Raw genomic sequence first — 11,689 nt, forward strand, 5'->3', positions numbered from 1 at the left:
GAGGGCCTCATAATTAATAAGGCTTCTACCAATAAGTCTGAAAATCCTCTCATTCCACATTCGAAGATTTTTTGTCAAATACATTACTGAAGCTAAAATATACCATGTGGACAGGATTTCCCCATAACTAGTAAGATCATTAGAATTGCAGAAAGAGAAAAGAACAAAGTCATCAAAGAAAAGAACCTTGTATTAATCTTTTAATTATTAAAAAAGTTCTGAAGGGCTTAAAAATTTCCTTCTGTTGTCATCACCTTATATTAAAAAGTTTAAGGGCAGCTAAGTGGCACAGTGGATAGAGCACCGGCCCTAAAGTCAGGAGTACCTGAGTTCAAATCTGGCTTCAGACCAAACACTTGACACTTACTAGCTGTGTGACTCTGGGCAAGTCACTTAACTCCAATTGCCTTAAAAAAAAAAAGTTTAGCTAGTAATAACTTTGTGTGTTCTCTTTAAAGTGAAAATTTCCTACTCAGGGGTCTCAAAATGTGTCTTCTTTATTGTATAGAGGATGAAGAGACTGGGAAAGGTGAAAAAAGGAAGAGAGAAACAGATGACGAAGGAGAAGAAGATGATTAAGACCCCAAATGATCTGAAAAAAGAACTGTTCAGTATTGTGTGGACTGCTCCTGTTGATTTGATAGCTGTAAAAAGAAGGGGTAGCTATAATCCAAGCCCCCAGGACACCTGAAGAGCCAAAGAGTAGTTCCTGTGACATTCTACATTCCTCTGATCAATCCCCATTGGATATCCAAGTTACCAACAAATTTGGGGAATTAACCCCAGCAAAACAGAGTTGTTAGGTTTTCTTATAAGACTATTACTATAGCAGGAAGAGCAGCTGTGATCGGTGAGTCATGATTGTTGATGGCTACCAGTTACACCAAGGTTGTAATACCATTTTTACTTTCTGTACAACAAAAGAAGCTTTGTAAATAAAATCTTAACATTTTGGGTCTGTTTTTCATGCTTTGCTTTTCTTTTTTTTTTTTTAAACCATTAATTTTTTTACATTAGTATGTTTTATGTGACAACTGCAGATAAATATTTTTAAGAATTTCAGTGAAATAAACATGTTACTATTTGGTAAAGTCTAGTTGTACGTTTACATTTTTAAAATTAGATTTTAGATATGCTCATTTGAAACATACTAAAGAGAATTATTTGGATTTTTAAAGTGATGGTGATTGAAAAAATGTACTTGTGTATATGTTTACACATTGTACACTTAAATCAATTAAACATTGATAATGAGAGGCATGAATATTTCATTACTGTCAGTGTGGAGGATTTTATATGGTTCTGAATTCAAAAGTGCTAAATTTCCTAGGGAACATTAAGCTATGATTTTTAGACATTAGTAGCTAAGTTAAGAAAGCAAAGTCTGACATAACAGTTCTTGGTACCAAGGTTAAAATATTTATAGTTTGTCCAGTTGATAGTCTATTTTAGGGAAGTGGGTGACAACAATGTATAAGACTTTAAAAAAGCATTTTTCTAAAACTGCAAAGGACCTCTAGAGGTCCTTTTTTTCTAAGTGTAGCATTTAGTCATTATTATACTAGTGGGCAATTTCTTCTGTTGTATCTGAAGTTTGGAAACTTTTGTGATTGTAAATGGGGTAAGTTGAAATGAAAATGGTGAAAGGGTAGATGGGAATCTTATCCTCTGAATATAAGATGAGGCACACTTACAAGATCATATAATGGCAATATCAAAAATAGCACAGTTTTTAAAAACAATAAAAATTAAATGCAGTTCTTTTCCTTGGCACTAAGGTAGAGTTGATTTTTTTTCCTCTTTTTGTAAACAGAAATCCATATTAAAGTTGAATTTTTATTTCAGACTTAATAGGCATTAATTTCCCCTTTCCTTCTCTTTGTGTGACCAGTCTCTCATATGAAATTGGCCGTATTTATGTTATATCCTTTAGCCTTACATCCTTAATGTGACATGATTTTTTTATATCACTTTATGTCAGGAGACATTCCTTTTGAATAGTTTTCTCCTGCTTCTTAGAGAGTTCAAGGAATACCTCTGTATCCTTTACTAACACAACTATACTTACCAAATGTAGTAAGTAATGTACTCTGCTTGCAAACTCATATTTCCATGTTTGTCAGCTGACAGTCACATGCTTGTATAACTCCCTGGCATACATGAGATTTATTCCTTCTGCATTTATCCTAAGTGGTCCTTAAAGATTCACTTGGTACTAAGGGCTTTCATTGTGAAATTTGGCTCAATTGGAAACCTATTTTTAAGTATGTTTACCACTGGGAGTTCTTCTGTAAATCAATCTCTTCAATCTCTTTGGACTTTTCTTCCTTGTCCTATAACCTACAAATTCATATTCCCTCTTAAACAGTTTGAGGTTGAAATATCCATCTCAGACTTAATCATCAAGACAGGCTTTCAGTTCTTACTTGGTTGATTTCAAATCTCATTTCCTATAAAAAAAAAGTTGTCATGATTCTCTTTATCAATTTTTACGGTCAATCATCCTTGCCAAAAGACTTCTATAATAATTTTTGAATACTACTTTTCTACTGATTGTGTCACTGGGCAGAGACAATTTCTTTCTACTAAATATTCCTTTTCTCAGCAGGAAAATTGATTTGACCAGGTTCCATTCATTGCTTATAAACATTAAGATTCCCATTTGATATCAATAAGAACTTTTATTAGACTTGTGGAAATCAAATCCGTGAAGGATTAACTGCAAAATGCTGTTTTGGGGTTTCTGCTAACGATGAGAATTGACTGATTTGGAAAAAGCCACAAAATCTGTGATTCCAAACATAGCCATATAACGGGCTGCCCACTCAGCCAGTCTCTTCCACCTACTCCTTTCATCAAGGTCTCGTGTCCTGCTTTCTGATAGAACAATGTATTTATTTTTTCCTTCTCTCAGGCACTGTGCTCTGCCTATCTTGCCAATCTTGGCCTTGGGAAAGAGCCTGTTTATCCCTAAGATTAGTGGTGGATGGAGGTACACCATGTATGATAGCTATGTCCAACTCAGCTTGGCCCTTCTTGCAGCCTTACTGTTTTCGGCACCAGCTTTCCCTTAAGCAACATCTATTGTTGTCGCAGACTTCTCTGTATCTCTTACCAAAACCGTATGACCCAGAGACCACAGAAATGACTTCTGATTCCCATGGGGTGGAGGTAAATGAGACTAAAAAGAAGTGGGAATGAGTGTTACCCTGGACCAGATGTTTCCCTTCTGTCGCAGGCCTATTCTGGCTCTTCATTGGGAGAAATGATGGGTTCATACCCCCATTGCCTTGTTCCTCTGGCATCATAACTCAGAAGTCATTCCAGCCTCCATCAGGAGATGAAGAATTTAGATTAGGTTTGGGGCCATTTTAATAAAGATCAGTCAGCCCCTAAAAATTTAAAAATAGGAGGATGTAGTTGAAAGAGCCTTGGATTTAGAGTTAGAAGATAAAGATTGAACCCAAGCTTTGGCGCTTATTATCCATGACCTTTATATGACAACTTCTCTGGGCTTCAGTTTCCTCATCTATAAGGTGAGGGGATTGGACTAGATGACCTTTAAAGTCTTTTAGCTCTACATACTATGACTTATATAGCCAGCACACAATCCCAAGAAATCTACCCCACTGAGGTCCCATAGCAAATGGATGAATAAAGTGGAGAGAGAAAAAAGCAATTGTGCTTGACATATGTTGCATAGTTCCATAGTGTGGGAAATGCAGATTTATTCCTCTACCCCTAAGTTGCAGGAAGACTTCCAGAAGCACTGGTAGTCTCATGCCCTAATCTGTATGTGGGGGCCAGGGAAAGCTGTGGCCTCTAACACAGAACCCTGGACTGAGGGCTTTCCCTAATGCTATAATTTCTCCCAGTGATAGAGTGGTTACATTCCTCCATCACCCTTAGCTAGTTAAAGCCCCCCCACAGAGCTAGTTTTCTTGGACACCTTGGTGAACAGAAGCTGTATGACTTTGCACAGCCCTCCCTCACTTAAATCCAATTCACTTGCATGCCGTGGCATCACCTCCCTGACGTCACAGTCCTCTTCTAGAACGAAAGACAAACAACAATAATAATTAAGACTCCAGTGCAGAAGGCAATGGCTTCTCATGATATTCACTCAGATTTCTGAAACTTTTATTTAAGGTTTACAAAATACTTTCCTAACAATGACCTCTTAAGGATATGATAGATAATATTTGTAAAGGACTAGATAAACCTTAACATTTAAATCTATTAGTTTGCTAACTGTTGTGAATAAAAGCAGTCTAAATGGTATCTCCATTTCAGCAGATGAGATGACAGGTTCAGATTAAGTAGCTTGTTCAAGGTCACACTAAATTTTAGAGCCCAGATTACCCAAAGCCTTAGTCCAGTATTCTGCTGTACTAACTGCAGCTGTGGCTTGAGTCCATAATGTCTCTATCAACTGTTGGAATGAAGTGAAACTGGTCACCTCTCGTCTGACATGTGCAGGTTCTGGGGCAAGGGTATTTTATCAGTTCCCGGTTATTCCACGTGTCTTCAGGGCTCTTCCTACCCCAAAAGCAGCGATGGCACACGGATAGAGCATTGTGCCTGAAGTCAGGAAGACTGAAATTCAAATCTGGCCTCAGATACTTACTAGCATTCTGACTGGGCAAGTCATTTAACCTCAGTTTCCTCAATTGCAAAATGGGAATAATAGTACCTATTTCAGTCTTGTTTTGAGAATCAAATGAAATATTTCTTTAAAAAAAAAGCATTTAACATTTGGCACATAGAAGGCACTATATAAATGCTTATTCCTTCTTCAACAATGATTAATAAGAGCACTTACTGAGAAAAAGAAGTAAGCAGGGATGGTTGTATTAGTATATCTTCCTCCAGGATTTTCAATACCCCTTGTCAGCACAGAAGTTCTTGCCTTCCCAGTGTTACCAGCTGCCTGAGGATTTACTCTCCACTTTCTAGAAGAGTAGGAAAATAGTTAAGATGGAAGAAACAAAGACAGCTCAGTAGCCCAACTCAATCCCAACATCTCAGGAATCATGCAGTCCAACTAATACCTGAACAGGAATGCTGTCCATAACATCACCCTTGATAAATGCCAAGCCATCTTCTACTTGTATACCTCCAGTGAAACTTGCCTATGGTAGCCAATTCCATCTGGGAGCAGTTCTAATTGTTAGGAAGTGGTTTTTTTTGTTTGTTTTTCTTTATTTAGAGCCTAAATCTGCCTCTGCAACTTTTAGGTCTTCCCCTCGGGGCCAACCACAACAAATTTCTTCCATATAATAGACCTTTGGATATTTAGACATTCCCCCCCCACTCCAGCCAAATAAGTCTTCAAGCTAAGCATACCTGTTTCTTTCAGCCAATCATGTAATGGCATGTACTTAAATCCCCTGGCCATCCCCGTCTACTGGGCTTGAGCTGTCGACATCCCTGGGTTGTCAATGTCCCCAAACTATGGTAACCAGAGCTGAACACAGTACTCTCTAATCCAGTGGTGTCGAACTTAACTAGAAATGGACCCTTATAGCTACTAGAAATAGACCCTTCTAGCTACGTGTTGACTCAGAAAGCCACAAATTAACATTATCTGTGTTGCATCTTTATCTTGTTAAACATTCCCAATTATATTTTAACCTGGTTTGGGCCCATAGCAGGCGAGTTTGGCACCACTGTTATAGATGAAGTCTGACCAAGATAGAATACAGTGAGACTGTTATGTTACTTGCCATATTCCAGAAACAGCATTTTAGCTGTGATATCCCTCTGCTGACCTAGCTCTTAGCCCACAAAAACAAAAATCCAAATCCAGATCTTTTTCATAGGAATGGCTGTCTAGCCCCAGCTCCTTCATGGCATACTTGTGCAAATCTTTAAACCCAAATATAGGACTTCACATTTTCTCTGTTAAATTTCTTGTCATTAGTCTAGTCCTCTTATTCTAACTACTTGAGATCTGTCTGGAAATGACAAAGGAAGCAATCAGTGGTGCCTGGTTAGTATGAATTCACGCAGAATGAAGTGAGTAGAATCAAGAGAACAATTTGTACATCATCCAACATGTTAATCATCACACACACACACATACACACACACACACACACACAATTCTGTGTTCTCCATAAATTTGACAAATGTGCTATGCATGCCTTAAAGTCATTGACTGAAATGGGGACAATTATACCCAACAGATTCTGATTAAGTGCCCAGTAAATGGCTGGCACCTAATGCTAGGTCCTAAGGATGCAAAGAAAAAAATGATACAATTCTTGTCCCCAAAGGAGCTTTTCTTCTGAGGGGTGGATATAACATGGGGGGAGAGAAAACATTCACAAATTGGGAGGAATCCAAGAAGGCTTCTGGGAGCAAGTGGCATTTGAGCTGGATTTTAAAGTATGAATAGGGTTAAAGCAGGCAGAGATCTGGGAAAGAGCATATCAGACACAGGGGAAAGCCTAAAGAAGTATATGGATCTGAAAAGGCATAAGACACATTTGTAGAACATTGGGTAATCTACTTTGGCAAGAGCATAGAGTACCTTAAGGGAAATAATGTTAGGTATATTTGGAAAAGTAGGTTAGAGCCAAGGTAGACCAAGCCTTGATTGACAGATTAAGGAGTTTAGACTTTGTATGTCAGCCACAGGGAACTCTTTAATGAGTCTTGAAAAATGGAGTGACATTAGGGAAATTATTCTTATATCAGAGTAATGTGTCTGATGGATTAGGGAAGAGAGAGAGACGGGAGGCAGGAAGACAAGTTAGGAGGATGCTGTGATGCTTACCACATGCAAGGCATTGTACGAAGTCCTAGGGACACCAAGGAAAAAGTCAAATAGCCAGTGCCTTGAGGGAGTTTATATTTTACTGGGTAGACACCCTATGTACGTAGCAAAAATAATTTCAAGAGAGAGAATAACTATTAACTGTGTGAGTGGGGTAGGCAGGAGGGGATCAGGAGAGGCCTTGTGTAGGAGGGGATGTCTGAGCTATGCTTTAAAAGTAGGGATATTATAGGGCTGCTAGGTGGTGAAGTGGATAGAGCACTGGGTCTTAGATCAGGAAGTCCTGTCTTCCCAAGTTCAAATATGGTCTCAGACACTAGCTGGTGACCCTGGGTAAGTCACTTAACCCTGTGTGCCTCAGTATCCTCATCTGTAAAATGAGCTAGAGAAGGGAATGGAAAACCACTCTAGTACCTCTGCCAAGAAAACCCCAAATGGGGTCACAGAGAATTGGACAAAACTGAGTAAGAAGGGGAGCTGTGAGACAAAAGTGAGGAGCAAGTACCTTCCAGATATGGTGATCCACTATGCTTCAATAAATCATAAATCAGAACTACTCCAATGTCTCAGATATCTTAGAATCCGAAGGAAAAGAAGGAACCTACTGGTCACCACCTGAAAGAAAAACACGCTACAATGTCCCAGGAATGTCATAGTCAAAGTCCAGAGCTTACATGTTAAAGAAAAAAAAATAGTACAAGCATCCAGAAAGAAGCAGTTCAAGAACCAAGGAACTACTCAGTATCACACAGCTTCTATTCTGAATGAGAGGAAATCTTGGAGTATATCATAACCAACAATAGCTTAGACTAAATGGATCTTTAATAGAATAGAAGACTTTCAAACATTTCTGTTAAAAAAAAAACAAAACTAGTGTTGAGTAGAAGCTTTGCAATCAAAACAAAAAAGTCCAGAAAAACCAAGAAAGATCAACTGATTTGGACAGTTGGAAAGAACTGTATAATGATGTAATATTAATATTATAATTGGGGTAAGAGTGGAAGAAACAAGCGTCTCTTCAGAACCTTAATGTTTTTAAAGGGAATTAAATGAGAAAAACAGAGCTCCTGGGGATGGATTGGTTCTGTTCTAAGGGTTGAAAGGGAAGATGAGGAGTATAAAAATAATACTTTAGAGTAGAAAAGAGGAAGAAGAGTGTGGAACTTGCTATTTCTTATAACTGGGGTACATAAGAAGACTATGCAACTGGAGGGAAAGAGCTGGGGGAGTAGTCATCAAATGAACTTCATTTTCATTTGAAACAGGCAAAGGAGAATTGCACATACACAGGCACAAACAGTTTGATGTACAAATGCATCAAAGTTAACAGGGATATAAGCATAGTTTGAGAGGGATGTTAGTAAGATCAATGCCCAAAAAAAAGAAGTCAGTGTAACATTTTTTTAAATGCACAGAAGAGAATGTTCAATGTTAAATGCACAGAAAGGTGTTGAGTAGACAAGCAGGACAATTTTGAAAGGAAGCGGTTAAGAAGGATAGTAACACGGACGGAATGATTACAAACAAAACAAACATCCTGATAGTGAAGAAGGAATTAAGAGGCATTAGGTGGAAACAGAGAAAAGCAAGGAACTAGAATCTAAGGGGATACCTTGAATTGCCTCTTAGACAGCTGGAGAATGATTGAAGAATTGTGGCATATGGATGTAAGGAAATTATTTCACTGTAAGAAATATAGAAGAGATGATTTCAGAGAATCCTGGGCAGTATGAATTGATGCAGAGTGGAGTGAGTAAAACAAAGAGAACAATTTATGCAAGAACAGCAATATTATTTTAAAAAAAACCAACTAATTTTGAAAGCCTTAAGAATTCTGATCAATATGCTGATCGTGTATCTCCAGAGAATGAATCTATGATGAAGCGTGTTGCCCACATCCTGACAAAGAGGTAATGGACACAAGTTCAGGAACACATTTTTGGCCATAGCCACTGGATAGATTTGTTTTGCTTGATTTTGCTTATTTGATACAAGGGTTTTCTCCCCCTTTCTTTCTTACTCTCCATTTTTAATTGGGGGGCAAGAGAGGGACATAAGTAATATCGATGCCAAAAAAGGTTGGTGTAACATTTTTTTTAATGCACAGAAAAGAATAGAAAGAATTTATTATATATTTTATTTTATTTATTATCATATTAATACCTTTAATTATTATAAATTAAATTATATTATTAATATATTAACAAATTATATTACTGTATACTTTATATAATTTATTCTATACTTTTTTAAAAAAGCAAGCAGTATGAAATAGAAGTTCACAGTTTCATATAGAATCGTTTTTGAGTTTTGTGTGTGGTAATGATCTTTTTTGGGTGTTTAAGTTCAGAATTTTTAAAAGCATTTCTTTTTAAAGAGGTAACAATAGTGATTCTACCCAACCATGTGAAGGAAAAGGAGAGCCTTTCTGAGCCCAAATGAAGCTAGGGGTGGTGGAAAACACAGACCTGGCTAGAAGGGAAAGCTTTCATCCCCAAGGAAAAGGCTGAAAATCCAACCAGGGCAAGTCCTCTTCTTCTGGAGTTTTCTCTGGATTGAACCTAGGCCAGGCTTCACAATTCCAGAACCTGGAATATGCCCAGGCTTAGGAAAACCTTCCCATCAATAGAAGGTAGGTAGAGAAACTAAACAGAGGATAGAAACGTAAGACAAATATCTAAGAATATGAGAGAGGCTGAAATTCTAAAATCCCAAGGTAAAAATCTCAGTATTACCCGAGCTCACAAGCAAATACACCAACAGAGAGGCTCAAAGACAGAAGGAAGGAAGGACGGGTAAAACTCTAAAGAGGCCAGAATACAATAAAGTATATTATGAAGGAAAATAAACCCCCCCAAAAATCACTGATTAAAAAGAGAATCCCACAAAATCCTCAGATACATAGAGCAACAGCAAGAAACTCCAGAATAGTTTAAGAGAAGATGATGAGAATGAAATTAGGTTGGAAATCAGAGCTCTCAATCAAAATTAAAGACCAATAAGGAGGTACAAAACTTATAAGTCACAATGGAGACTCTCCCCATAAAAATGGAGGCTCTGAAAGAGAGGACAACGGATTTGGAACATAAAAATGGAAAAGTGGAAGAAAATGTGGCAGCAGAGAAGCAGAAGGCAGTGTTGGAAGAACATGTGAGTTCTACACAAGCCAAAGTGACTGGCCTTGAAGACAGACTGTGCAGAGACAATTTAAGAATAAGAAGTATAAAACAATAACAAATAATGCATCAAAAAGCTTAAATGCCAAACTACAGGAAATAACGCAATGTAACTGCTCAGGACTTTTTACTATAGACAATAAGATACTGATCAGTGTAATCTACAGAAGGCCACCAGAGGAAAAGCCTACGAGTTTGTGCTAGAAACATCAAGGCATGTAGTAATTACATTTCAGTATTTCAATACCAAAAAAATTTTGCAGATAGAAGAAAAATGTTCAGCCATAGAGGAATGCTAATTTTAATAATTTGGGATTACTTTGCAGTTACAAGAAATTGGAAAAAAGAATAAAATAACACTCCAAAAAACAAAGGAACTTGAGCTGCAATAATAACAAAAAATAACATCCTACACAGATAAGCCTAATCGTTAATGAAAAAGATGGCTCTTCAACAAAATACAGCTATATGAAGCATTACTATGCAAAAAAAAAAGGCTTTCCTTTTTTCCCCTTGTATCAGTCCTTCCTCTCCATAGCTTTTATCTTAGTTTACTCATTGAGACTCTAAGAAATTCCTATCCCCTGTACTCTTCAAGTATTCGAAAGCCTTTCATGTGAAGGAAGAATTAGACTTCAGAGACTGAAGGATTTCTGGCAAGGATCTCAACGTGTAAGGGGCCAGCTAATCCCTGCTCTCCTGAGGACCCCTTCTAGAACAGCGAAGAAGAGTGCCAGATGAAACAAAAATTCAACAAAACCAAATAGAAACACAAGGAAGCTGCTCTATCCAGTTCAGGATGGCACCAGGAGACAAGACCCAAGGCCTGTGGACTTCAAGGTCAGAGGACCACGCCAGCAAATAGGACCTGAGGCCCGTAGGACCTCTGGGCTACGGCTCCACCAAGGCAACCTCCTGGTAGGAACTGTGACTCTCTCTGACCCTTGACTATGTTATAATTCCAAAGAAAAACTTTTATCCTATGAGAATACAAATATAATATAAAGTACATGAATATAAAAAATTGAGAAGCAGCTAGGTGGTACAGTGGATAGAGTTCAAATCCAGCCTCAGACACTTACTAGCTGTGTGACTCTGGGCAAGTCACTTAACCCTGTTTGCCTCAGTTTCTTCATCTGTAAAATGGGCTGGAGAAAGAAATGACAGACCACTCCAGGATCTTTGCCAAGAAAACCCCAAATGGGGACACGAAGAGCCAGATACAGTTAAATCTATAAAAAACCAACAATAAACACAGCCTGAGCAGAGTCCATCCTCAGATAACTATCACCTCCCAATGTTACAGACTGTATATCATCTTTAGGTTAATTATGCAAACCAGCTCATTGTCTTCCAGATAACAGGTGTGGAAGGGAAGGTTGTCAATATGTGCTAAGCCCAAGTTGCCTCAATGACCAATCATGAGTGTGGAAAAGGCTGTCTGCAGTTGGGATCCTGTGCCTCGGCCAGTTAGAACCCAGAAAGACTGTCTGTGACCTCAGAAACCTGCTGCCTGACCAAATAGAAGGGGGTGAGGATTCACTGATAAGGAATAATAGGAGAAACTTTTTTTTGCTATTTTAAGCAGGAGTAACGCAGGCTCAAATCTCTAGCCAATCTGGCTAGAGATTCATCCTATGATCCTTACAGAGATACTCATACTTTCTTTCTTTCTTTTTTGGTGAGACAGTTGGAGTTAAGTGACTTGCCCAGGGTCACACAGGCAATGTTG

At 38.1% G+C, this 11,689-nt stretch overlaps 1 protein-coding gene across 1 annotated transcript in view; it reads left to right on the forward strand.

Moving 5' to 3' along the window:
* The window catches only part of ANP32B (acidic nuclear phosphoprotein 32 family member B), a 41,472-nt gene extending 40,510 nt beyond the window's left edge, over nt 1-962 (forward strand). Inside the window, exon 7 of the mRNA XM_021004470.2 lies at nt 509-962. Coding sequence (XP_020860129.1) covers nt 509-579 — 71 coding nt within the window. The 3' untranslated portion in view covers nt 580-962. The remainder of the gene's footprint in view (nt 1-508) is intronic.
* Nucleotides 963-11,689: the final 10,727 nt, after the last annotated feature.

The sequence above is a fragment of the Phascolarctos cinereus genome, unplaced genomic scaffold (assembly GCF_003287225.1).
Source record: "Phascolarctos cinereus isolate Bilbo 61053 unplaced genomic scaffold, phaCin_HiC Scaffold_4;HRSCAF=312, whole genome shotgun sequence".
In the NCBI taxonomy this organism is placed as follows: Eukaryota; Metazoa; Chordata; class Mammalia; order Diprotodontia; family Phascolarctidae; genus Phascolarctos; species Phascolarctos cinereus.